Source organism: Erithacus rubecula (assembly GCF_903797595.1).
Source record: "Erithacus rubecula genome assembly, chromosome: 14".
NCBI classification, from domain to species: Eukaryota; Metazoa; Chordata; class Aves; order Passeriformes; family Muscicapidae; genus Erithacus; species Erithacus rubecula.
In genome coordinates, this window is record NC_136666.1 from 1,656,711 (window position 1) to 1,682,722 (window position 26,012).

The 26,012-nt window shown below is 54.8% G+C and overlaps 3 protein-coding genes across 12 annotated transcripts in view; all 3 read right to left on the minus strand.

Moving 5' to 3' along the window:
- The window catches only part of LOC306808144 (uncharacterized protein), a 31,286-nt gene extending 20,305 nt beyond the window's left edge, over positions 1-10,981 (minus strand). The window contains exons 1-13 of one of the 2 annotated variants that reach the window (XM_079318371.1): positions 10,884-10,981; positions 7,868-9,670; positions 7,416-7,474; positions 6,652-6,806; positions 6,139-6,242; positions 5,956-6,014; positions 5,647-5,783; positions 5,443-5,567; positions 5,245-5,303; positions 4,775-4,929; positions 4,369-4,475; positions 4,140-4,253; positions 3,905-3,968 (exon numbers count right to left, since the gene is read on the minus strand). In XM_079318371.1, coding sequence (XP_079174497.1) covers positions 3,924-3,968; positions 4,140-4,253; positions 4,369-4,475; positions 4,775-4,929; positions 5,245-5,303; positions 5,443-5,567; positions 5,647-5,783; positions 5,956-6,014; positions 6,139-6,242; positions 6,652-6,806; positions 7,416-7,474; positions 7,868-9,655 — 2,907 coding nt within the window. In that variant the 5' untranslated portion in view covers positions 9,656-9,670; positions 10,884-10,981 and the 3' untranslated portion in view covers positions 3,905-3,923. Of the gene's footprint in view, positions 1-3,743; positions 3,969-4,139; positions 4,254-4,368; positions 4,476-4,774; positions 4,930-5,244; positions 5,304-5,442; positions 5,568-5,646; positions 5,784-5,955; positions 6,015-6,138; positions 6,243-6,651; positions 6,807-7,415; positions 7,475-7,867; positions 9,671-10,883 lie in introns of those variants that run through there. The other variant, XM_079318370.1, reaches the window with a different exon arrangement.
- COMMD4 (COMM domain containing 4) lies at positions 962-2,875 on the minus strand. Its single transcript, XM_079318152.1, has 8 exons — positions 2,586-2,875; positions 2,441-2,512; positions 2,293-2,358; positions 2,032-2,071; positions 1,794-1,913; positions 1,505-1,585; positions 1,239-1,415; positions 962-1,120 (listed from the first exon to the last, which is right to left on the minus strand). Exons 1-8 carry the CDS (start codon positions 2,586-2,588, stop codon positions 1,080-1,082), a joined length of 600 nt encoding a protein of 199 aa, XP_079174278.1. The 5' UTR covers positions 2,589-2,875; the 3' UTR covers positions 962-1,079.
- On the minus strand, positions 10,630-25,578 carry LOC306808143 (uncharacterized protein C15orf39 homolog). Of its 9 annotated transcripts, none has more exons than XR_013775911.1 (6): positions 25,486-25,578; positions 16,183-19,196; positions 15,775-15,808; positions 13,320-13,378; positions 12,315-12,348; positions 10,630-12,133 (listed from the first exon to the last, which is right to left on the minus strand). XR_013775911.1 is itself a non-coding variant. In XM_079318367.1 (4 exons), exons 1-3 carry the CDS (start codon positions 19,151-19,153, stop codon positions 13,363-13,365), a joined length of 3,021 nt encoding a protein of 1,006 aa, XP_079174493.1. In that variant the 5' UTR covers positions 19,154-19,360; the 3' UTR covers positions 10,630-12,133; positions 13,320-13,362. The 9 variants fall into 9 exon arrangements, 3 of the variants coding, with proteins under 3 accessions (XP_079174493.1, XP_079174495.1, XP_079174494.1); XR_013775912.1 differs by lacking the exon at positions 25,486-25,578 and adding an exon at positions 23,669-23,816; XR_013775913.1 differs by lacking the exon at positions 25,486-25,578 and adding an exon at positions 23,669-23,816 and having other exon boundaries at positions 16,183-19,200.
- Between the last annotated feature and the right edge of the window lie 434 nt (positions 25,579-26,012).

A 26,012-nucleotide genomic window follows, 5' to 3' on the forward strand; every position in this document is an offset into this window, starting at 1 on the left:
AAGCTCACTGGTCATGCCCCAAAGCAATGGGAAGAAATGTCTGTACTATCCCTGGTTTTTCAAGCACTTTCTGTCAGGAAAAGCCACTAAGGAAGATAAGAGCACTGTCCCTGGAAAACTGGGTTCTTTGGAATCACCATCTCTTGTTAGCAGCCTTCATCTCTCTGTCCTCTCCCTGCACAGACCGAGGCTGGACGTGCTGCCCAGAGGGCTGGAGGAGGTTTCAAAGCAGCTGATCTTTCCTGTGCCTTGATAGGATGAACTGGGCCGAGAGTGAGCAGAGCTGCACTGGGATGGGCTCCCAGCTGGTGGTGATCAACAGCAAGGCAGAGTGGGTGCAGAGGGCTGAGGGACCCAGCAGGCAGAAACACAGTGCTGGGCCCTGGAGGGGACTCAGAGCCCCTCCTTGTCCTGCAGGGAAGGAGGAATGTCCTGTCTTCACCTCTGCAGCACCAGCCCCACCCCTCCTGATGCCTCCATGTCCCTGTCCCTTCATGGACATTGCACTCTCTCTCTTAATTGCCAGGAGTTCCTCTCTAAGCAGATAAAACAACCTCCACAAAGAGAGCATTTCTACATTGGTCTGTCTGTGGACAAGGAGGGCCAGTGGCAGTGGGGGGACAAGACTCCATATGATGCAAGAGCAGCATGAGTATCTCTGGGTGAAGAGTTTTTGGTGTGACTTCTGGTAGGGAAATAAATAGGAGAGATGTGAGGGGGTCTGCTGGTGCATGAAGAGTTGTTACCACACTTACATATGAGAGATCAGAGATACGGCAGGACTGGGCTGTGTAGGACACCAGGTTCCCATGGCCCACCTGTGTTGGATATTGGTTATGAATTAACTACCTATGACATGGAAATCAATGCTGGAGGCATAGGAAAAACTTGACAAGGCTGTCCTGCCACGGGGAGATGTTGCACAATGTGGGGACACAGAGGGACACGGCTCAGCTTTGTCACCAGGTTTTTATTGGAGCTGCCCTGAGCACCCCTGGAGGGAAGGGAAATGTCCTCCTCCCAACCAGGAGCACCAGTCTTGGCCCCCAATCCTCCTGCCACGGCCCTTTTCTGGCTCCTCAGAGAAGGGTGTTCATCAGGGTCTGGGCCTGCTTCAGCTCTGCAGGGAGAAGACAGAGATGGGGGGGAGCTGCTGTTATTGCAGCATTCCTTCCAGCATTCCCTTCCCAGCATCTCCCCCTGCAGATCCCACTGCCACCCCCCTCCTGGCACCTCACCTGCCAGCAGCACCCAGAACTTGTTGGCTGAGAGTGCCACAGGGACAGCTGTCATCTTGTCACCCTCCCTGTTCCGCACGTTGAAGGTCAGGTGCACCACGGGCTCATTGACCTCCTGCAGCTCGCTGGAGCTGAGGGTGTAATCCACCCGCCAGTGCACAGAGCCCAGCTGGCTCACTGGGGTGGGCAGTGGGATGGGGTCAGCACCCCGGCTCCAGCACGGTGACTGACCCCCACCCCCTACTGAGACCCAGCACCCCACTCACAGCGCAGGCTGCAGGCCCGGAGCCTGTCCTGGAGGGGGCTCTGCTTCTCCTCATAGGAACGGCACAACCCGCTGGCATGCTCTGCTCGGAGGGGAAACAGGAGAAGAACCCCTCTGCTCACACCAGACCTGCAGCTCCCAAACCCCACCGAAGCACTGAGGAGTCCCCAGGGACTGGTGACCCAGAAGGGAAGTGACAGAGGGCAGCATGGCAGCCAGCCTGCCCTCCAGCTGGGTGTGAGCTGTCAGCAGCATCTGGCTCACGGTGCCACCCCGAGGGTTTCCCTTACCTTTGGGCAGTCCCAGCTGCTGCAGCTCACTCGACAGAGACTCACTGTCTACGTTGTGCTTGGCTGCACTAGAGAGGATGAAGCTGAGGACGGCGATAGTCGCCTTCACATCCCCTGACTCTGCAGACGGGAGGGAAGGTGAGCTCTGTCACCTCGGGAAGGCATCCTCAGATGCATTGCTGCCCATCTCTGGACCATGGCTCCATCGGGGGATCGGGGTAAGGACAGCAGTGCTCACCTAACTTTGCATCTGAGGTCAGCTTCAGGATCTTGTCATACTGTGGGGGAGCAGAGCGTCACGGTAAACACCAGCTAACACACTGCCACTGTTAACACTTAACACAGTAACTCTTACTATACATATTATTTCTACTGGTAGAGGCTGGTAGCGTTCTTAACGCTGAGGCTTGCGTGAAGAACACGAGATTGATTAATGTTGCCGATTATGCCGTTGTAGTGCTGAAACACTTGGTCCCCACTGCGGTAGCTCCACACTTACCTCGATGGCCTCCCCCAGCAGGTCCCGCAGCACCTGGGCGCAGATCAGCTTCAGCTTCACCGAGGACTGCGGGGCAGAAGGGGGTGAGCAGCGGGCCCGCAGCAGGCGGGCGGCGGGCAGAGGGACGCGGGGGGCGCGGCCACTTAACTATTTTGGCCAGGGTGCTGATCTCGGCCAGCACCCAGTCGGGGCAGTCCAAGTCCCCGCAGAAGCGGAACCGCTGCGGGGAAAGAGACGGTCAGAGCCCGCCGCGGGTTCGGCACGCCCTCCCCGCCCCCCACCCCTCTCCCCACCATGTCACCGCCGCTCCCTGATCCGCGCTGCTACCGCAGAATCCGCCTTTGCGACCCGGAACCACTGGTGGAACCACAGCCGGCGGGCTGCCGGCTACGCCCCTCCCCGCCCCCGAGTGCCGGTAGGGACTCTGCGGGGTGTTTTAGACGGGAGCCGGGCACGAAAAAGTGTCGGAGAAGGGGACGGGGGTCTGGGAGCAGCACCGCAGACCCTGCCCACAGCCGCGGCTCCGCCCGACTGAGCCCTCACGCTCCCGCACAGCGCCACGCCCACCAATCCCGGCCCGCCTTTCTGCGCTCTATCCAATCACAGCCGCCCTTTCAGCGCGGACTCGGTCCCGCCAAGCTCAGCCTGCGCACGCGTGGCACAGCCCCTCAGCCCAGCCCTGAGGGGGGCGCAGCAGGGCCCGGCCTCAGCCCCACACTCGAGCCGCGGGACTTGGGAGCTCAGAGCTGACCTGAAATAAAGGTCCCGTTCTGGTGCGTGGGCAGCTGCACCTGGCCGTAAGGGGAAGGAAGAAGAGGTAGAGCTGGCGGTGAAATAAAGTTTTGTGAGAGCGGAGCTGGCAATCACGGTAAAGCTGGGCTCACACTAAGGCGTTTGTAAAGATCGTGGGGACGTGATGCTGGATCTGGGGGTGAAATTCTGGTTGTGGAGCTGAAATAAAACTCCCCGGCTGGCCTGAAATAGAGACACTGGGCCTGGGGCTGAAGTAAAAATTGCAAAATAAACATCCTGACACTGAGGCTAGAATAGGGACTGCAGAGCCAGAGGCAAAGCAGCGCAGAGCTTGATCTGAAATAGAGACTCTGGGGCACTCGGCGTGCACAGCAGGAGCTGCAGTCATTGAGATAAAGCCTGTGGGGCAGGGTCGGGGCTGGAACAAACACTGCAGAACAGGATCTGAAATAAAATCCAGTGTGCTGGAAGGGGAAAGCACTGTAGAGCCAGAAAAGCAACTGTGGAACTGCCATGCACGTTCTTGCTTTTTTAGCTCCCCAAACACTAAGATTGTTGTCCCAGAGCTGGAGAGGACCAAGCCCAGCTCGCTGGCACCAGTTAGAGCAGCAGCACAAGGCTGTGGTGGGACTGGGAGCCCAGGACAAGGCTGCCCACAATACCACCCCCAGAGCAGACACACATCCCTCACAACTGGGTTTCACGGTCTACAAACAGTTTATTTAAGATACAGAGTTATTCCTTTACACACCTGAGTCTGCACTCTGCTCAGGGAGCACCTGGCAGCTGCTGCCACATGATCAGGGAGAGCTTCTCAGCATCTCCTTCCCACCTACAGCCCCTCTCCAAGCTGCCCTGAGCTGCTGCTGCTTCTCTCCTCAGGCAGAAGTGCTTTGCCACTCAAAGTGACCATCCTCAGAGTCCTGCAGGGGAGAGGGGAGAAGTCACTTTAAACACCTCCAGTGAAGGCAGCAATGAGGGTCCCCTCCCTCCAATCCCAGAGATCATCACCAGCTAGCAGAAGAACGTGTGACCTGCAGAAACACCAACACCCAAACACAGAAAACAACCCAAGTGCTGCAAAGGCCACTCACCTCTGTCCAGAACCCCTGGTTATCCATTTCCAACGTCTGGATCCCCACTTCAGGGTCTCTTCTGTCCCAAAGGGCTCTTCCACTCTGCCAGCCCAGCCTCTTGGTCCCCAGGCACTGGGGAGGAGAGCACAGCCACTGCAGCCCTCCCTGGCCCCACAGAGTCCCTGAGCCCACCACACACGAGGGCCAGGGCAGCTCTTGCAGCCCAGCAGACAGAACCTGCCCTTACCACAAGCACGATGGGTGCAACGATGATGCAGAGGCCACCTATGACCATGATGGCCACTCCATAGGCTGGGAAGCCAGGCTGGGGCAGGTGGGGGTCCAGGGTGTCCTCTGGAGCAGAGCACAGCATTTAGAGCCTGGAGCAGCCAGGCTATAACAACACCTGTTCCACACCCTTCATGCCTTTTCCTCCCATCCTACACCAGCAGGTCTCCAACCCCACTCCCCCAGGCTATGCAGAGGGAAAGGCCATAGCTGTTACTAACATTTTACTTTCTGGTCACCTCACCACCCAAGACATCTCACCCTCTCTTCACACAAGGGATGAGGATCTGGTCAGCTGTGGATCTGCTCTGCTTGCAGTGGGGTCAGTGGAGCTCATGTACCCCCAATCCCAGAGGGGAGCTTACCTCCCACAGCGAGGGAATATGGATCCACATGGATGTCAGAGTCACCCAAAGCGTGGTTTGGCCCGACTGAGAGCACAAGTGTCCGCAGAACTTCCATGCTGGGTGGAGCAGGGTGACGGAATATCATGTTCCCATGGCAGAGCACAGAGCCAGGCCTGCAGACAGGGTTGGGAAGAGCTCCAGCAGCTGCCAGTCCCACCAAACCCCACAGTGGGATGGGGTGGGCACACCCAGCCTCCTCCCCAGAGGGTTTTGCTCAGTAGAAAGGGATCTCTGCTCTCAGGGAGCCATGGGATGGAAGGGGAAAGCCTGGAAGTCCAGTGAGGACCACTGATACCATGGGTTAATGCTTGACCTCAGCAAACCCTTCTGTAGCCAAAAATATGCACCTACCAGCTATGGCTGACATCCGAAGAAACCTCCCTGCCCCTGCACACCCCTGCCCCAGCAGAACCCCTGCTCCCACTCACAGGAATTCTTTTATGATCGCTTTCAGGAAGGATGGGTAATCCCTTAGGACTCTGGCCACCTGGAAGAAAAGTCGTGTTCAGCTCTCCACCATCTTTTGGGGGTGTTTGGACACCCCAAAGCAGCACCTGTTCCTCCCATGGTTCTTCTAAACCTGCTGGGACACCTTAATCCCCTCTTCCCACCTGCCCCATTCCTACCACATCACCCAGTTCCATGGAGAGATTGTGGTGCTCTTCAGAGAGTGGATCCTGAAGCTTCTGGCTGAATTGTCTGTTGGTGACCAGGAAGGAGATAGGGTACACATACAGACCAAGCTTGGACCCTGAAGGAACAGGAAACAAGTGCTGGGTGTGCGGATTTGGCAGTGACCCTGCCCACAGACACACAGGGACTGTCCTTACCCTCCACTGAGAGGGAGGTCAGGTCCATTGAGAGGTCCGAGAGGGAAGTCAAGGCTTCCAAAACATCTGTAACATCAGCATGGACAACTGTGTCTAGGTAGAGGTCTCCAGTGATCTCTGTGCTCCCACTGAGGTTTCTGAGGGGACAGAAGAGCTCTGAGCAAGGTAGCAGGGTTGGGACCCAGCTCCAGCACCTTTACTGGTGTCCCATCCTCCCCATCCTTGCAGCACAGCTAAATAGCTGCAGAGGGCACAGGAGATGGTGAAGGTTAATTAAGATGTTGGCAGAGGAGAAGCTGCATTCCATACACGATCTGGGAGATGGTGAAGTTCCTCACGTTGTAGAGGGCACTGACAGATGACACCACCTGGGCAGAGAGAAGACAACAGTTCAACCTTCCCCTGTTTAGCACAGGTTATTCCACCAGCCAGGCAGCCTGTGCCCATCCTCCCAGCATCACCCTTCAGAAGGGTCCCCAAGGCTTGGCATACCTCTCTGATCAGCTGCTCCAGAGGATCCATCCTGCTCATCCCAACCTGGGAGCCAGTGAGGGAGATGGACAGCTTCTCTGGGTCCAGGTTCTCCAGGCTGAAACCTAAGGGAGTTGGGAAGAGTTATGCTCATACTTGTTCCTCCAGCCTCCTTGGGAGAGTGTTCAGCCTTGAGCTTATCCATAGCCACACAGAAAAAGCAGAAACCAGCAGGGCAGCTGAGCGAGGAGGGATTCCTTTGACTTTGGAAAGGGGTCAGGATGGATCTTTTCCCAGCACAGAGAGCTGGAGCAAAGAGGGGAGGCCAGGAGGTTGAGCAGAATCACTGGCCCACACAGGTCCAGCTGCTCCAGAAGTGCCCTCCACTACCCTTAACATCCTCACAACAGCTTTACACAGGCCAGGAGAAGGGTGTTAAATGAAGGAAAAGCCTGGAATCCAAACTGCACAGGTTTTGGCTTTGATAGAGGCACAAGGAGAGCACTTGGCTGTGGGAAGACCTTCAGCACTTACCACCAGACTGGACAGACTGGGGCTCCAGCTGCCAGCTGAAGATGCTCCTTCCCTTGCTTGCCTCTGTGACAAGTGTCCTGATGAGGTGGGAGTTGGTGGGAGCAGGAGCATCCCCCCGGAACAGAACCTCCCCTCGCACCACCACTGAGCCATTCCTGGGAGGGAGAGGAGACAGTGGGCAGCACACCTGATTTTTTTCATTTTTTCTAAGGTGCATTTATCCAGAAATTCAGACAGGGTTTCCTCAGGATGATGACACCAGAGAGGGAGCACAGCCCCTCACAATGACCTGTCTGGAGCATTTTCCTGGGCCAACCCTTCCTGCCAAGCCAAACATGCAGCAGCTTGGAAAAAAAACAAACTTTGACCACTGTTTCTCCCAGCAGGATCCATCTTTATTACACACTCTAGTATTTGTAGGTTTCTACTATGGGAAACCTTACTATGGGAAAGGTTAAAGTCTTGGGAATATATAAGAGGAAAGACAAAACAGCCTACACCTCCAAACATTAGTTAGAGCAGACATTTGTGCCCTTATCAGCCATTCACTCAAATATCCACCCCCAGCCTTCTGGGAGGCAAAGGAAAAACATTCCCACGTGGTGTTTACAGCTGTAGTAATTCCTCTGGTATGCACCTTTCCCAAGAGAATGGAGAGTCTTTATCAAAGTGTAATCTTCTACAGGACTCATGTTAAGGCCAGGATAGCTACTGCAGGGCACTGCCTCTACAAACCCACCCCTCCACAGCAGCTGCACACTCACATGAACTCGAGGACATTGGCCTGCAGGAAGCTCTCATAGCTGGACAGCATCTGCTTTAGCTGGAAGGAAGAAGCACCGGGTAATTAACTGAGAAGGTTTTCCAGGCTCCTCCACGTGAAGGAGAAGTGAGCAGGTGGGCAATGAACAGAGGGAAGTCAGCTCAGCCTGCTCGGGGAATGCCTGGGATGAGCTGGAGCACCCAGAACAGCCATCCCCATTCCTGGGAGGGAATGCCAGCACTAATCCAGTGTGCATGGCCCTGCTGGCTGCCAGAGCTGAGGTGAGCCCCATCCCTCCTCAAACCAAGCTCCAGTGGAGTAGTGCCAGGGGTTTACCCACCTCCACCATGCTCAGCCAACCAATGCAGCTCGCAGGCTTCTCACCCCAGCAGGACCTGGAACCTCCCTGCTCCCCAGAGGACCAAATCTGTCCCAACCACCTCCAGCACTCACCATCAGTCTGACATCTCCCTCCAGCTGCCGGTAGCTCTCCGAGTTCCTGCTGCCCAGAGCCGGGGTGTAAGCGATGCCCAGCAGCCGGAATTGCAAGGGCAGCACGTGCACAGGCTGGGTGGGAAAGGGGAGGCTGGTGGGGTGGGATGCAGGGGGTTTTGTCCCTGGGGAGCCAGTTTTGCCCCTCATCATCAGCTCAGCTTGGCTGAAGGCCTCTCTGGTGGCTGCAGGGAGATGCTCCATGGCTGTGGAGGAGTGCTGGGAAGTGCTGGACACGATGTGGGCATGGAGGGTCACTCCTGTGGGCACAGCCAGGCTCTGGGAGCTGGCTGCATGTCCAGCTGCAGAAGTTGGCAGGCAGGATGGACATGTCACACTGCTGGTGGTGGCGGCATGGTGGTCAGGCTCAGAGCCACGCTCCAGAGCTGGGCTTGTGGAGCAGGAGGGAGGCACAGAGCCTGGAGGTCCTGCCGGAGTGGGAACAGGTCCCACTGCTGCTGTGGAGCTCATCCCAGACAGGCTGGGAGTCCTGGTCTCAGCTGGGGAGGCTCCAGGGGACACTGGCTGTGCAGGGGCAGAAGGCCACTCACTCTGTGTCCCCGAGGTGACAGCAGCAGCCCCAGATTGTGCTGTGGGAAGGGAGGAAGCCAGCACACTGTGAGCACCAGGAGCTGTTGCAGCAGTAGGAAGCGATGCCAGGACTGCATCCAGGAGTCCAGACCCATTTCCTGGAACCTGGGCCGACACAGGAGCAGCTTTCCCAGGCAGGGCAGTGCCAGCAGTGCCCCAGAGCCCCTCAGGAGTCAGGGCAGAGAGCAGCTCAGCCAAGTTGGGTGTCCCTTGCACTGGCAGGGCAGAGGCCACCAGCTGCTCTGCCATGCTGGGGCTCCAGGAGCCAGCATCCATCGGTATCCATCCATCAGTGGGGACATCAGGTGGGACCTGAGAGCCTGCAGCTGTCCCTTGGAGTGGCACCAATTGGGTGGGTGGCACCTGCATCACTGCAGCCCCTGCAGAGGGGCCAGAAGCAGCTGTGGGGAGCGAAGGAAGGTGCAGCCATACCTGGGAGGTGGCAGGGAGCCCAGCAGCTGGCTCACCCCAGACTCTGGAGGTGGCCTCAGACCCTCTCTGTGGGCCCTGGGGCTCTGCTGTGCCTGCTGGCTGCCCCGGGCCACCAGCTGGAGTCACTGCTGGCATCTGTGTGGCACCATGAGAGCCTGGTCCCGCTCTGTGGGGGCCTCCCTGAGTGAGGTGATGCCAGGAGCCAGGACTGGGGACACCCTCAGTCTGGAGGAGCCCAGCTGAAGTAGCAGGAACACTTTTGCCAGGCCACTGTGCAGGGGAGAGTGTCACAGCTGTGCCCAGCCTGAGCCCTTCCCTGTCCCCAGATCCAGGCTGCCACTCCAGGGAGGTCTGAGATGTCCTTGTGGCTACAGTCTGTGTCCCCAGGCTCTGTCCTTCATTGCCTGGCCCAGGGGTCACAACTCCTTGGTCTCCTGGGAAGCAGTCTGAGGTGAGGAGGTCCCCACGTGCTGTCACCAGACTGTCACCCACCCCCTGCTGGGAGGCTGAGGAGCCCAGGGGAGGCCAGGTGGCAGCAGCCAGAGTGCCCAAGCCATAGGGGATAACAGTGGCACACACACACAGGGCCAGCAGCAGGAAGGCTCTGCAGCACAGCCTGCTGGCAGGGGCAGCAGGACACGGGGCTGTGCCCACAGCCCCTCCCCTCTCAGCATGGAGCATCATTCCTGGCTGCAGGGACCTCGGTGGTCCAACCCCTCGGCTCATCCCGGGACAGCTCAGCTGTGGAGAGGGACAGCAGCAGATTTAGAGTGGGTCTCTGCAGCTCCCATGTCCCTGTGTCTAACCCATTCCCAAACTTCCCTTCCCCAGAGCTCCTGATTAAGCACCCTCCTCCTCCTCCTCCCCAGCAGCCTTCCAGCTCAGGAAAGCCTGTACCAAGCCCTAGTACCTCCTGGGAAGCTCCCAGTGCAGCACAGGGCTGTAACCACATTACCTGCTCCAAATACCCACCTTGGGCCCAGAACCCTCCTCCAGGAGGACCAGGTCCAGCAGCACCCCAGAAGAGAACACCAAAGTGCAGCCAAGCCCTGGCTTTTATCTGGTTTCCCAGGTGGGGGATGTGGCTCCATTCCAGCTGCTCCCAATTAACACACAAACTCATCTGCACTCCCCCAGGTGAAGCTGGTGAGGTCTCAGCTTCCCTCTGCTCTTCACTGAGCCCCTGGCAGCAGGAGGAGGGGGTGGGCCTGCCCCTGCAGGCAGGATGCTCCCCAAAACACCCTGTTTGTGAGGCTGTGGCAGTGTTCACCTGCTGGGCTTCACTGGGTTAAAAGATGTGGATTGCAGCACTTGGCCTTTGGGATCAGATGGATTCTGTGCCTAATGGAAGCTCACAAGGGGGAGGGTGTCAGGGATCCCCACTGGATCAGCCCAGGCTGCATCCCTGAGCATCCCACTCACTCCTGCCCACTCTCCGATGCTCAGACATCCACCAGCACCCTCTTGCCAGGCTGTCACCCAGGGGGTTTGTGCTGGGATGTGCTCCTGTGATGGCATCCTGGACACTGGATCCAGCCTCCAGCAATGGGACAGAGGGGCTGGGCACAGCACTTGTGGCTTGTTGCAGGGAGAAGTGGGCAAGTGCATTGGGTGGGGAATTTGGGGACCCTCCAACCCCAGCAAGGTCCCGTTGTGCCCATGCTGGGAGGCAGAGACAGAAGCAAGGCATGGCTGGAAACAAGCCAAATGAGGTAACTCTTCATATTCTTACAAAAAATTAAATAAAGGGAAGGAACTTTCTTCCCCAGAACCTTACACACATATAAAAACAACAACATTATGTACAAACACTGCTTTCCAAATCACAGGCATGGAGTGGTGAGGGGGAGTGAGGAGAACAGCAGCATCCCCCTTACCCATCCCATCCACAGCCACCCCATCCCCACAGAAAACCAGGAAGGCAACCACAGAAATCCCCCAGTAGCAAACACACCTTTTGGCTAAAATAAGTACAGTTTGGGTAGGGTCACCTCCTTCACCCCCTCTATTTTCTTAGTTTAATACAAATATTCCCTGTAGTGAAATAAAAAATAGCCCTTGTTTTGCTCCTCCATGCCCTTGCAGCAGCTTGAAGAACACCTGAGCAATGAGGTTTTTTGAGTTTTTAAGGCCTCTACTGTGTACCCTGCTGCAGCCCCCCAGGGTGAGGGGATGTCCAGAAGTCCTGGGATGCCCACATCCCTCCTGGGATGCCTGGAACCCTTTGGGATGAAAGGATCAGAGGTGTGGCAGCATCACTCCCCTCTCTGCCCCTTCAGTCTCCACCAAGGTGGTCCCTAAATGTGCATCTCCCACATTGTTCTTTGGGACAGAATCTGGGAGGTAAAGTGATTTGGTTTTCTTTTCTTAAAGAGTCCTTAAATCTTTCTTGCAGCCTTTCAGCTTAAATAAAATGACATGTAGAAGTTATTGTATTTAAAGGAAAAAAAAAACCAAAACACAAGACCTGAAGGCAGCAGCTCCTTATAAAGGTAAATCCAGAACATTTGTAAAATGTCTTCATTTACAGCAACAAAAACTTATTCCTGGACTATGCAAATCACAATTCCCTTGCCCTTGCTGTCATGCCAGGCCTTTGTGGCACTTCAAAGGTGAAAATCTCAGAGGAAAGGGTTCTTTATTGGGAATGGCACAGATAAACAGGAGGGGGGATTCAGAGGAGAGAGGAGGAGGTGGGATGTCATCCCTGCAGTCCCTTTTTCCAAGGCTGGGGATGGTGCTGTGGCCATTTCCATGCTCCTCCTGCTCCAGCTCCACTGGAACTCCAGCCATTCCCTGTCAGCTCACCAGTTGAATCAAAGATGGAGGCAGGAGATGCACTAAAAGATGATCCATTCAAAGAGAAGCAGCTCCAGCTGCAGTGAGGGGCTCATAACCAACCATCATCCCTGTGTGTTCCTGGAGCACCTCTGAGCTGTTCTCCACCCTGAGCAGCATCCCCACAGGGGCCCTGGCAAGGTGTCAACATCCTGGAGGATCCTGAGGCAGGTGGGAGGTGGGAGCACCTGATGCTGCAGGTCTGCTGGTGGTCTTGGCATCCACAGCTTTGGGGACCCGGGCCCTTCCCATTCCCATCATTTTTTGGCTGTTGCCCTTGGCACATTCCTCAGTGCCTCTTTTTCCTTGATCTGTCCATGGCTACCACTCTGCCATCAGCTTTCAGTGTCTCCATGCCAGGGCTACCTGGAAGAGAAAGGAGTGGTTAGGGAGGGCACACCTCCACATCCCAAATATTCCCTGCTCCAGCCCAGCCTAAGGAGTGGAGACCTCCCAGCCAGCTCCAGCTGCTCATCATCACATGAAATCCACACAGTGACAAATCCCATAAATTCCTATAAACCCATGTGGAACAGGACTTTCCTACTTGGAAGGCTGCTGGCCAGTCTCTGAGCTCAAACCTGGAAGAAATAAAGTTGCTGGTAATGGACCTGAGCAGCAACAAATGGTTATGGGGACAGAGCAGTGAAGTCACCAGCTGGATGGGACAGCCATGGGTGGCAGGTGTAACACAGCACCCTTAGACGGGCAGAGGTGACCTGGAACTGACTGAAATCTCCTTGATTCCCCCAGGATGAGTTTTCTCCCTTCCAGCTCCAACTTCACCCTCCCCAACCCAGAGAGGAAAAGCTGGGCAGAGCCCTCAGTAGGACAGGGATGCTGAGGCACCTCTGGATGCTCCCCAAGTATTACAGTGGGTCACTGGTTGGAGACAGAGACTATATTACTCTAGAGATCTTTGTGACAAAAAACTTCATTTATTGTTTAGTGCCTCTTTTTATAGGGCTTCAAATCTCCTGGGCTTACACATGTGATTAGTTGAGGTCTTAACACTGCTCAGCCCCATCTACATTTAGGACTGAATGAGACTGGCTGAGGGTCCCTCTGTAGGTTTGAATCCAACCTATTTTTATTTACCCAGGGCCCAGTTTATTGAACCACACTAGCTTGATTTGGTTTCTTATTTATGGCTAAATTATTTGCCCAGCTATAAACTAGCTGTGCTGTGACTATTCCCCCTTTTTGTTGTATTAATTTTTTTTTTTGTTTTCCTTTGCAGACAAAGACAATATGATGATATGGATAATAAATTTAGTTTGAATAAGACTTTACACTTAACTTGACAAGTCTAGTTTTTCTCAGGCAGTGATGTAACATTAGGGTTGTAATATTCATATTCAGGAGCAAGTTTTTAAGATGGCATGCAACAGGCACATTACTTAGAAGTTACAATTTTACAACTTAACACTACAAACAATAAACAATTCAAATTAAAACTATTTCAGTTAAAACCACACGTATTTCTTCCACTGATGTCTTCCAAATATTTGAGTCTAGGAGTTTGAGTAGGGTGATGGGCAGATTATCTTACCATTGACAATCTTCTGCGTCCGACAAGCTGTCAGCTTGCTAGGTTATGTTGTGAATTGACTGAAAAACATGAGAAAAATATGAGAACATGAGAGCACCTCAGACTTTTGAGGGGGGTGTACATCCACCCCACACTTCTCCCCCTTTTACAACTATAATAGGAACAAAATATGGGCTTTTGAACAAAATTAACAAGGTGAAACCTAAACAGCTTCTTTCCAACACCTAGGGTGTGCTAAGGAACTTTATTTCCATAATGAGGACTTGGAAAGCTTGTTCTGGACAAGGTTCTCCTCAAAGGAAAACAATTCAGCCTCTGCAAAGCCAAATGAGCTGGTCAAAGTGACTCGAGTCACAAGCATTCCCCCAGGGTGCAGAAGTTGCTGGTACAGGGGTCATGGCTGTGGTGGTGGCAGCGACTCTGCTCTGATCCACTCATGATGCCATGTACTAAACGAGACACCAAGCTAATGATAACTTGGATTTAAGTTCAAACAGGGGTCCTCAGCCAATCCCTTTGAACCATGGATGCACTCCCATTCCCTGGCCAGTGAGCTGGGTGGAGTTAAGGTCTTCAGCCAATCACATAACCATTTAAACCCCTATAGAAAGACCTGCCCGACAATAATCCACGGCTGTTGCTGCAGAACCCCGTTGTGTTTGTTGAATTCCTGTCTCCAACACTCAAGTGACAATTGGGACAATTGGTGCTCCATGTGAGGCCAAAAATTGCTGTGGTATTGTAGGGAGATGGGGGCTACAGAGAAACCTAGTCTTAGGTTGCAATGCACAATGTAATCAGCAGTATCTATTCTATTATTATCTGTTAAAAACAACTGGGGCAATGTTCTTTATCTCTTCCATGACCTATTTTTTGTCCAGGCAGGTATCTTCGGATAATGGGCTAGCTGTTAAAACCAGGTGGGGCAATGTTCTTTATCTCTTCCATGACCCATCCCTCATAATTCCCAGGATGGATATCATCTGTTAATGGGCCAGCTGTTAAAACCAGGTGGGGCAGTGTTCTTTATCTCTTCCTTAACTGTCCTCTCTCCAGAGACCTATGTTGTGTTAATGGGCCATTGAGTCTCACTGCCTGAATGACAAAATTAAATCATCCCACTGTGAGATGCTCCAACCAAGCATTCCTACCTGGATATGACCTGAGATTTGGAACACCACAGTCAGCCTTTTCCACTGGATTCCCAGAGAAAGACCAGACCCATCTATGCCCCCACTGGACCTTCAGAAGAAACCTACACCTTTCTACAGGAGCACTGCTTCAACTGAACCACATCTGTCACTCATGGAGGATGCAGCCACCATTTAATGGGACTGCTACCAACACCCTGACTGACTGACGGGCTGTCAGGCTGTACTCTGACTCTGTCAGTGTTTTGTACTACTGCATTTTATTTTAATTTTCCTATTGAAGAAATATTCCTATCCTTGTATCTTTGCCTGAGAACCCCTTAATTTGAAATCTATAAATGTTTTGCATTTTCCATTCCAAGGGAGGCTCCAGCCCTCCTGTGAGAGTCCATCCGAGCCTCTCGTCTGTTTCTGCCCAGCGACCCTCGCCTGAGGCCTGCGCTGCCCAGGGATGGGAGGAACGCCAAGTGACTGTTCCGCAGGTGATGCCTACCAGGACTGGTTTCTCATGACAACTAGTCACGGGGCATTTACTCAACAAAGCTCCCACAGATGGAAGAACAATGGACTGGTCAGTATGGGCTGCCCTGCGTGCTCATAATGACAAAGATGGTTTGCTGTGCCTTGAAGCGTCCTGTTTCCACCTGTTCCCCCGCGTAACGAGCTCCACATACAATAGTCCATAAATCTTCCACCTTTTGGCCAGAAGCCACTCGCTTTGGGAAAGGACTATAAAAGTGACTTTCTCATAGGAAACCCCCGAGATCTCCCCAGACAGCAACAGACATCTATTGGCTGCTCCACGAGGATTCGTCTGCCCGTCTTGGTAGCTATAATCCCGACCCCCCTTTCTCTCTCTCTCTCTCTCTCTCTCTCTGTCCCACTATCACATTTTGGTTGGCACTAAATAAAGTGCATTTCTGTAGAAGTAAACTGGTTTTGTCCCCTGCTGTGTCTTTTGCGCTCTGAGATCCCTAAAAGAACCCGTTATGACTCCCGCTCAGGTTGGGCAGATCGTGACACCTCCCCAAGCAGACACCTGTCTTTTCGAAACAAGACAGAGCTGTGGACAGCAGAGGCAGCTGGGCTACCTGGGAGAGAAAGGAGTGGTTAGGGAGGGCACACCTCCACATCCCAAATATTCCCTGCTCCAGCCCAGCCTAAGGAGTGGAGACCTCCCAGCCAGCTCCAGCTGCTCATCATCATATGAAATCCACACAACTACACCTCCACAAACAAATCCCTAGAAACAAACAAATGACAAACAAATTCCTATAAACCCACATGGAAGAGGAGTTACCTACTTGGAAGGCTGCTGGCCAGTCTCTGAGCTCAAACCTGGAAGAAATAAAGTTGCTGGTAATGGACCTGAGCAGCAACAAATGGTTATGGGGACAGAGCAGTGAAGTCACCAGCTGGATGGGACAGCCATGGGTGGCAGGTGTAACACAACACCCTTAGATGGGCAAAGGTGGCCTGGAACTGACAGAAACCTCCTTGATTCCCCCATGATGAGTTTTCTCCCTTCCAGCTCCAACTTTTTCCATCCTCAACCCAGAGAGGAAAAACTGGGCAGAGCCCTCAGTAGGACGGGGATGCTGAGACACCTCTGGATGCTTCACAAGAAGAGCAGCACCTGGAGGGCAGGTGCAGCTGGAACATTCTTGGGAGAGCCCCTGGGACCCATCCCCAGGAGATGTTGGGCTACCTACCGAGCTGCTGCTGGATGGAGCTGTGCCAGTGGAGGTTGAGCAGGTCAGGGTAGATTTCACGAAGCTGCTTGAGCGCCAGGAGCTTCAGCATGCGGGAGGTGCAGCTCTTCAGCTCCAGGTCCCTCAGGTGCTTCTCCTCTGAGAGCGTGGTGGGACGAAGCTCCACCTTGTGCTTCTGCAGCACTTGGTCCACGAAGCTCCCAGGCAGCTTTGGGAAGAGCTTCTCCTTCACCACGTGGATTGGGATGAAGATGGCTCCAGCCCGGACAACGTAGGGGAAAGGGCAAGAGGACTTGAAGTTCTCCAGCTGGCAGAGCAGTTTGGTGAGGAGCCCAGCCACGTCCTGGAAAGCCAGCCAGATCTCCTTGCCATTGCTGGGTTTGTGAGGGCTGAGAGCCTTGGAGCCATTTTTGGGCTTGGACAAGGATTTAGGAATCTCTCCCCGCTCTTCTGCTGGCTCAGCCTTCTCCAGCCACTGTCGCAGGAGCTCGGGGGAGGAGCGGGACACCGAGCCCGAAATCGTGTCACACAGCGAGGTGTGCAGGGTGGTGAAATACTGCGAGGGGCTCTGTGTGGGGACAGCACCCACCTGCTTGACCACCGAGACCCTCTCTGCCACGGGGGTGGAGGGGGCTTTGAGAAGAAGGGTCTGGGGAAGGTTTGGGGTAACGATGATGCTGAGCTGGGGGCCAGGCGGTGGCAGCGCGGGGTTGGATGGGGAGGGGGCTGGGTGAGCCAGTGTGGGGGTACTGCTGGGGGGGCTGGGCTGGGGGGCTTTGGGGCTGCCATCTTGCTGGGGGGGCTCGGTGCTGGGTGGGAGCGAGGCCAGGAGCTTGTATTTTTGGAACATGAAGCTGATTGAGCTCTGGAAGTTGCTCCTGCCCCCAGAATCTGCCTCGGGCATCAGGGGCTGCACACCATCTTCCAACCCCACCTTCCCCCCTGCAGCTTCCTTCTCCTCCTTGTCTTCTCCATTCATTGTCCCCTCCACACATTCAGTGGGTCTCTGGGTGTCCCCAGCTTCCACCAGTCCCTTCTTGAAGCTGAGGTCCAGCGCCATCTCCTCAGGGGGCAGCTCCTCAGTGTCCACCCCATCAGGGCTGTCCTCCTGAGACTCCAGCTCTTGGGGCTCAGGCTTTGGCTTTTTTGGGACGCTGGGGTAACAGCTTTCCCCTTGGCTCTGCACTGCACCACTGCCCGACCTCAGGCTGGACCCCACCGAGACGTCTCTGGGGGCAGCAGGCTCGGGGTTGCCACCCGTGTTTTGGGATGAGGAGTGCTCCCACAGATGCTTCCTGCAGAACAGGAGGGGGTTTGATTCCTCGGCGCTCTGCAGGTACTCCCGGTAGGGAGCCAGGCTGAAGACGTTGTGGATCACAGGCATGGGAGGGGAGGATGACAAAGCCTTGGTGTCCCTCAGCTCTTCCAGCCCCCTGGTGGGAGTCACGGATGGAGAAGGGCGGATGAGCTCCTGGGCTGGATCCTTGACCTCACAGGCATTTCCTTCCCCTGCTCCCCCAAGGGGGAAGTCCTGAGGGGCTGGGCTGCTGCTCCTCCTCCCTGGGTAGAGGGGCTCCTCCTCCCCTTGCCTGGCTTTCTCCCAGCTGCCTCCTCTCTCGGGAAATGTCTCAGTGAGCCCACTGGAGCCCCCAGACAGCTTCTCTGATGTGCAGACAGGCTGGAAAGCGCTGCTGTGCCTCGGTGCTGCTCTCCACTGCGGGCTGTCTGCCCCGTGCTGCTCACAGCCCGGCTTTGTGCTGGGAAAGGAGCTGTGGAACATGGCTGCATCGCCTGGGCTGAGGGCAAACCTTGGATACCCCGTGTTCCTGAGAAGCTCAGCATCCCTGGGGGGCACAGCATCCCTCAGCACCACCCCCAGCCTGGCACCTGCTGTGCTCTGCACATAGGGCTCCAAGGGGCTGGGAAAGTAACTGCTGGGTGCTTGGGGCTTGAGGTAGATGCTGGGAAAGGGCTCCCTGCTTCCCACGTAGCCAAAGGCGGGCAGGGCACTGGGCTCCCCCACGGTGGGAGCTGGGGGGTGGTAGAGGGGCCCAGCTCTGTGAGGTGACAGCGGGTAGGGAGGGGGTGGGTAGCACATTACTGGCCTCTCCTGGCTCACTGGGCTGATGTCTGGTGGCTGCAGCTTGGGCCAGGGGTCCAGGCTTAGACTGGGGAGCTCTGGCACCTTCTTCTGGCTCTGGGCAGTGGGACAGCTTGCATCCAGGAAGGGGCTGCTGGGGGGTGGCCCGTACTTCTCAAAGGTGACACAGCAGTGGGGTAAGGTGATGGGGGAGCCCAGCTGCTCCTTGGAAGGCAGGGCCAGGCTGGACGGCAGCGGCGAGAGGCCGTGGTCGGAGCAGGGAGCGGCCTTGTGGGGCTCGCTGGGGTGCAGAGGGTGGGTGGCAGGGGGCAGGGCCCAGTTTGCCACCCCTGGTCGCTGCTGCAGGCTCTGTGCTTGTGTTCCCAGTAGCAGAGCCATCCTGGGAGCCAGGAAGGAGGCAGGGGCTCCATACACCGGTGTGGGGACTGCGAGAGGGGCTGCCTTCTTCAGCAGCAGCGGCTTCTTCACCGGCAACGGGCACCTGGCTCTGTCCAGCTTCTTCCTGGGCATCAGCTGCTTCTGGCTCAGCCTGTCCTTGCTGTTCTGGGAGTCTGGGGGCTGCAGCCCTGGGTGCACCAGGAAGCCCAACAGTGGCCCCTCAGCTGGCCCAGGCTGGCCCAGGGCACTGAGGCTGTGGTGCAGGTAGGCGGGTGCGGGGCTCCAGCCAGCCGGGGGCTGCTCGGGACCCTCGGGGCTCTGCAGCGGGCAGGCAAAGTAGGAGCCCTTGTAGCTGAAATGGTTTTCAGGGTGGGGCACAGGGCTGGAGGTGGCAGGGATTCTGCAGGGCAGGCAGGCGGTGGCAGGCTCTGGATGAGGTAGCTTGTTGAAGATCATGGGGTCGGCAGACTCCGAGCACCGCTCCGAGGCCATTTACACATCGCTGGCAGTGTCCCTGCAGCACAGCTCAGCTGGCCTGCCTGGGTGACACAGAGAGCAAGCCATCAGCAAAGCCAGTCCACAGCCAGCAGCCTGTCACACAGGGTGACACAGGGTTACAAGCCACCCTGGGGTGGTGGCTGACAGCTCTGGATGACCCCAATTAGAACCAGACCAGTTTGGGCTGTTGGGGAACCCGTTGAGGCTGTTAGGGATGCAGGCAGCTATTGGCCAGTAAGGTGGGTGGCAACCAAATCCACCAATTAGAACCAACCACACAGGCTCTCAAAATCTATATAAAGGCAACTGCCCTCAATAAAAACTGGCCACATGAACCTTGAGTGTTGTGTCCTGTGTCTGTCTGTACTGCAACAGTGGCACAGGGTAAAAGAGGGTTACAACCCTCCCCACAAGGTGAACATCACCCAGGCTCTTGTTAATGGATCTCCTGGGGATGATCAGAGTGAAATCATGCTAAATGACTGGTATTTATGAAAATATATATAAAAATATAGGGTTTATTCTAGAACAATTTGGTTGTGGTGGAGCTGGTTTGGTTATTATCTATTGCAATACAACAATATAAAAGCATGAAAATAACACTTCAAAAATGCTTAAGAAAAAGCAAGGGAAGGGTATGAGTAGAAAGATCCCATCACCCATGGATCTTCCAAGAAGACTGGGAGGTTGCAATTCCATCGTGATGATCAATCTGGGGTGAGGGAAGCACAGGAAACACAAAGTTCCATGGGTTAATTTGGTGCTCAGGCTCAGTGGGAATGCCCAGGTACCTCCCCTGGGGCAGGCAGTTTTACTCTGGATAATGTTTTACTCTGGATGATGTTTCACTCAGTTCTCCTGTTATCTCTGAAAAATGTTGCCTCATCATCATAAATTTCAAGCCTTCCAAGGCAGAACATGAAAGGTTAGTAGATATCTTTTTGTATTCCAAATATGCATAAACCCTTGCACTAACTTCCAGGCTAAGTCTGGTTGAGACAAAATTATACTTCCATAAGATAAAAAGCTTTTCTCACATTATTTTCTTCCAACTAAAAACACAAAATAAACTTAGAAAAAATGAAACTAACATTGCATAAAAGCTGTTTGACTAATATTTGGTCTCCACACGAGTTACTTTTGATGAAACACAAATAAAACAACAAGAAGTAGACAGACAGCACAAAGTTTTAGTGCCATCACTAAGCAAGGCCTTGGATCAGGACTGGGAATGTCTGCAGATCCCAGTCCATTTCCACAGGGGAATGTCACTGCAGATCCAATCCAGTAACTGTGTGTGCATTAACTGGAGACACACAGTCTTTTGCACACTTTCTACATTGTGGCCAGTCCTGAGGGCTTGAATTGTGCAGGGATCTCCCCTTTCCACAGGGATCTTCCCCTTACCCTGCCAGTGGAGGGAGTCCTGGGAGGCTGGCAGGGCATTTCTCCATCTGTCTCCTTGGAAAAGCCCTGGAAAGCTCTGGCTGCTTTGGAGCCAAAGCTCAGAGAGCATCTGCTGCAGGCAGCAGGGAGCAAAGCTGGGTCAGCTCAGGTGAGGAGCCAGCGCAAAGAGTGCCAAAAATTCCTGTCATCAGCTCCACCTTAAAAAGCAATTTGAGGTTTTTACCCCCAGGCAGCAGCTCAGCCTCTCCCTTGGGGGATTTGGGGCTGCTATGGGGTGGGTGCCAGCAGGTGGAGCTGGCAGCCTGTCCCAGCACAGTCCTGCATCCCTGAGAACCCCAAGTGTTCTCTGAGCATCACCTGAGCCCCAAGAGCACCACTGGACCATCAACCAGGATCCTCCAGCACCACCTGAGCATCCTGCACATCACCCAAGCAGCCCCAGGACAATCCTGAGCATCACCCAGCACCCTCCCAGCATGGCCAAATGTCACCCTGTCACCCAGCACAGCCCAGCAATGCCAAGCCCAGGGATGGGCTCCCTACAACAGGATCTCCTCCATTTTTGGGTGTTTTCTTTTTTCCTTTTGTGGCAGCGTTAGCAGAGAAGCCAAGGAGGAAATGGAGGAAGAGCACGTGGAGATAAGATAAAAGCCACATCAACAGCAGGGGAAACAGAGCAGATACGGGGGGAGACCTGTGGGGGAGATAAGGGAGCAAGCTGGTGGTGGTGCTGCAGCTCCCCAGCTCACCCCAAAACTGCACAACTGAGGCTGCACCCCTCCCTGAGCTTTCTTGGTGCGTTTCTCATGCAACTTTTAACAATTTATCCCTTCCCAGGCAGGACACTGCTTCTCTGGAATCATCTGAAAATCCCCACGGGAGCCTCGGTGCTTCCCTCACTGCTCGCACCCTTGGAAGTAGCTCCCCCCATCATTTCCAGCAGTTTTATCCTCAGGATAAGTGTTTGGGGGTCATTTCCAAGACACGTAGTACCAATTAATTTAGATTCAGAGAAAACAGCTCCCTTCGAATTGAACAAAGCTTGAAGAAAACCCCAGGCTGGGTTATTGTCCTTCCAAAAGGATCTCTTGGGAGGGTGGTGTTTAAATCCATCTCCCTGGGAGATGCTGCGTGGGAGGGCATCCCTTCCCAGCTATGATAATGTCAGGAGTGGACAAAATCCAGATCTTGTGAATCCTGACGTTTCCCACTGCTTCTTCCCTTTCCCCCGAAGACTGCAACTCCCCGCCGTGGGGATATTGTGACACCGGCCCTGCTGTCACCACGGGATCGGGTGACACCACCGGGCACGATGCAATCGCCCTGCTTCACCCAGCTCCGAGCTAAATTCTGACAGGAGGGCTGCAAAGCAGGACGAATGAGCCGGGCACAGGGATTGTTAAATAGGGCTGAGCTCATTAAACCAAATTAGGGAGAGGGGCGCCCTCTCTCCATGAAATCCACAGGGACTTCGCCCAACCCGTGCCATCCTCACACCTGGAAAACTGCTCTGCTTTCGCTGTCACCAGCCTTTTTTTTCCCCTCTGGGATTAACCCTCTTGCAGCCGGCGGGGTAGGAGAGGGACATTTGGGAATCAGCGCTGGGGGGAATGCTTAGGAGAACCCCAACACATGCAGCGAGTAATTCCGAAACCCTACAGCTGGGAAAAGCAGCGGATGGAATAAACACGACCCGTTATTCCTCTTTTTTAATGTTATTTTCATTTTTCCACCTCCTTCCTCTTTCTCAGGCTTTCTTTTTTTTTTTCCCCACAAGGTTTGCCGTTTGGCCGGCAGGGAGTAAAAGTAAAAGCAAACGCAGAGGGAACACGTGCCGCAGCAGCGAAACCTCCCTGATAAGCTGCCGCGGGAGCCTTATCCGCGTTTTGGGTGTCCAAAGGACACGGGAGGGCTCCCGCTGCTCCCCGGCCTGCCAAGGCCGCCGGGAACACCTCAGTCTCTTTTTGCTCCGACAGCTCCGAACAATGCGCCCGTGTGTGTTATCAGGCTCCCCGGAATTTCCTCCTCCCCGGGATGCGGCGCCCGGAGCGGGAGCCTCTCACCGCAGCCTCCCGCCTCCTCCATCGCCACGTGATGCCAAAATCAGCCGCCAACTCCCGGCCAACCCGCAGGAATCGAGAAATAAAGCCTCCCAAACCCGCTGCCACCCATCAACCCCACCCGAGGTGCGGCGGTACAGGGGAGGTTCCTGGGGTCTCCCCAAAACCAATGGACGGCACCGGTACGGAGGCACATTCCCCCCGCCCGGCTGCAATCCCGGTTTGGGATCCTGCCGAGGAGCTCACCGGCACGGCTCCCCCAAACTTCGGTCATTTGGGGGAAAAAACAAGAGGCTCCAGCGGTCTCAGCTCCCTCATTCCACATCCTGTCCCTTTTCCATAAAGTTTGCAGGGAGCCTTCCCCTGAACCAAGGCAGCTGCTTTTTAGGGCACTATCCCTATTGAATGCGTGCACCAACCCACGGCTTGTCTGCGATTAAAGTCGAACCTCCCCACACCCCCAGGAATATTCACTTTTATTTAAAAACCCGAAAACTTCAGGGAGCAGTGAAGGGCTCAGTGACTGCATCCCTTTCTAGCTGGAGGACTAGAATCCCTCCGAAACGCAGGGATCCCATTCCGATGTCACATCCAAGGCTGGCTACGGTCACGGCAGGGACCCCTCGGTGCCCTCAGCCCCTGGCAGGACAGAAGGAGTGGATGTGGCAGGGCTGGGTGGCCGTGTCCCCTCTGTCCCCTCCGCACACCCACGGCCGCCGCTTTCGCGTGGGCAACACTCCGGAGACCCCCAAAATAAACCTCTCGCAGAAGCTTAAGCGCACTCACGCTGCGGATCAGCCGCGTGATCTAAAGTGTCCATAAATGGGTAAAATCCCGGGATCCGGAGCCTGCAACGCATTTTTCCTTTCCCGAGGAGAAGCAGACGATCCCGAGGAAGGCGTGCAGGGATCCCTCCCCCCCGCTGGAGATTTTCTGAAGAAGCCCCGGGGGAGCGCGGCGCTGGCCGGGGGTCCCCCCGCCCCGCTGTCCCCGCATCCCTGCATCTCCTGCGGGACGCGCATCCCGCCGGCCCCGCACTCACCTGCGGCTGCGGCTGCGGCGCGCTGCCTCCCCCGGCGCATCGCTGCGGGCTCGCACCCTCGCAGGGCTCGGCACGGAGCAGGGGAACGGGGCAGCCGCTGCCCCTCCTCGGCAGGCAGCCCGCCTTGTGCGGAGGAAGTGGGAGGAGGGGGAGGAGGAGGTGGAGAAGGAGCAGGAGAGGGCTGGGTGTGCGTGTGGGCCGGGCGGAGGAGGGGAGGGGAGGGACGGGACAAGAGAGGACAGCGCAGGCACATGTGCGCTGAGCTGCTGCGGGCTCGGAGGGACGGGGACATCTCCCGCCCCACGGGAGACACCCGCGGATCCCCTCTGCAGCCAGCCCCCCGGTATAGGTTTTGAACCCCCATGGTTTTTAAGAGCAGCGTTCATTAAGGGGACACCCACTGCGTGGAGCCCCCATTGAAGGGGCCACCATTCCAGGCAGCCCCATTAGGAACCACCCTCCCATTGATTAGGGGGGGACTCTCCTCACAGGCAGCCCCCATCAGGGAGGGACCCCCCCGCTACAGGCAGTGCCATCGGGGGGTCACCCCAATAACAGCGGGGGACCCCCCGGTGCGGGGCTGGCGGCCAAGTCACGGTTCGAGGAACGTGATGCGGCTGTGGAGCGCCGAGGGCTCGGTAACAATTCCGTGCTGCCCAATCCGGTTTAGGCGCCCCACGGCAGCCTGAGCAACAAATTGTTTAAAAAAACACGTGCACAGCTCACCGTGACAACGAAAACCTTCACCTGTAACATTTTTCTGATGAACTGTGCGCATCTTGAGCCGTGAGGTGGAGTTACGAATAACAACATCTACATTTTACAACTCCATCGGTGTTAAGGAGTTTTATTTCCCAATTTCGGTGACACGCGCAATCCCCGTGAAGAGGATCCCGCATTGCAGCCGCATTGTGGGGATTCCCTGTGAAACAGGAGCTCCCCCTTAGAGAGCACAGAGAGCCTTCCCCAGGCAGAGCCCACCGGGATGTGGCCGGAGGGCACATAAATCCCAGAAAATCGCTTTCCCATCTCGTGTGCCGAGCCTGGGATGGCTCCTGAACCCCTCCAGAGTCACTCCCCGCCCCAAAAACAGAGCCCCTCCTCCTGGGATTAACCCCCGCCAGCCCCAAGCATCACCGCGGAGCGTTTATCGAAGGAGTCGCGTCTGGAAAAGTCCATGCAAACATTCCCGGAGTAATCATTAACACTCATAAAAGGCACGTAAATATGATTAACCCAGTGACACAGATCCTGGGAGTGCGTTGCCCAAGGCCGTGAAGCAGTGGCAGAAGCTCAGCTCCCTCAGGCAGTGAGAAAAAAAGATTTCTAAGTGAAAAAGAAATAATCCCACTTTTTTATTACTTAATTCAGAAAGCAGGGTTTGAATTCTCCTCTCCCTGGCCTCGCAAGCATTATTTTCCACTCACAGCTTTAATTTATAGCAGTTTTGTGGCAGCAGCCAAGGAAACAAGGACCTGGGAGGAGCTGGCACTGAATTCCCAGTCCCTTGGCTCCAAAGTTTACACACCACTGCTTTGTATGCAGCTCATCGATCAGGTGTTGCCATTAATATTTTCTTTGCTAATGCAATTAGGGAATAGTTATTACATGCAATTATGATATGTTATATATTAGTGTGTGACACAGAATAGTTATCACAAGCAAGTGAGTAGATAATACAGCTTGGAGATAATACAGTAATTTGGAGTTATGGGCATTAAAACTGTCAGTGTTCATTTTTACCTCACTGAACAGAATCACAATTCCTTTGAAATGGCAGATAATCCCTTTAAGCTTGAGTTGGCTCATACATTTACATAACTTTGCTCAAGGAACACCTTTCCTCATCCCTGTTTGGCCACATCTCTGCTGCCAGGCATCCAGCTGGACTCTGAAAGCTAAATTTCAACAACATTTTCTCACTCTTACATTTCTCCGGTGCAGAGAAGGGAGTTTCTACCTGTTGTCTCACCAAATAACTGCTGGTTTGCTCTTTTTCCTGTGAATTTCCTTCTCCCAACTTCCCCTGTGGTTCATCTCTGCCTTAGATGATCTTGAGCAGCTCCTTGCTGAGGCATTAAACCTGCTGCCACCAATTAAAAAAAAAAAAATCAAAAAACTTTTATTTGATTGTTTTAATTTTTATATTAATTTTTAAAGACTTGGGAGTGTGTCTTTAGGGAAAGGTGGATGGTGATTCCCACTCAGGGCATAACTATTCCCATCCTTTTTGCCCCTCTGTTTGGTACCCAGTGATGGGAGCAGCCCCAGAGTCTCCACAGGGTTGCTGTGAGCTCAGGGAGGTGAGGATTTGACTGATTCAGTCAAATTTTGGCCGTGTGGT

Bases quoted from the DNA above. Each gene is read 5' to 3' on its own strand.
- LOC306808143 (XM_079318367.1), bottom strand. From the start codon at position 19,153: ATGGCCTCGGAGCGGTGCTCGGAGTCTGCCGACCCCATGATCTTCAAC. The intron at 15,809-16,182 runs GTAGGTAGCCCA...TATTTCTTCCAG, and splicing joins CTCCATCCAGCAGCAGCTCG to GTTTGAGCTCAGAGACTGGC.
- COMMD4 (XM_079318152.1), bottom strand. The intron at 2,072-2,292 runs GTAAGTGTGGAG...GCTCCCCCACAG, and splicing joins TGCTGGGGGAGGCCATCGAG to TATGACAAGATCCTGAAGCT. The intron at 1,121-1,238 runs GTGAGGTGCCAG...TTCTCCCTGCAG, and splicing joins GTTCTGGGTGCTGCTGGCAG to AGCTGAAGCAGGCCCAGACC.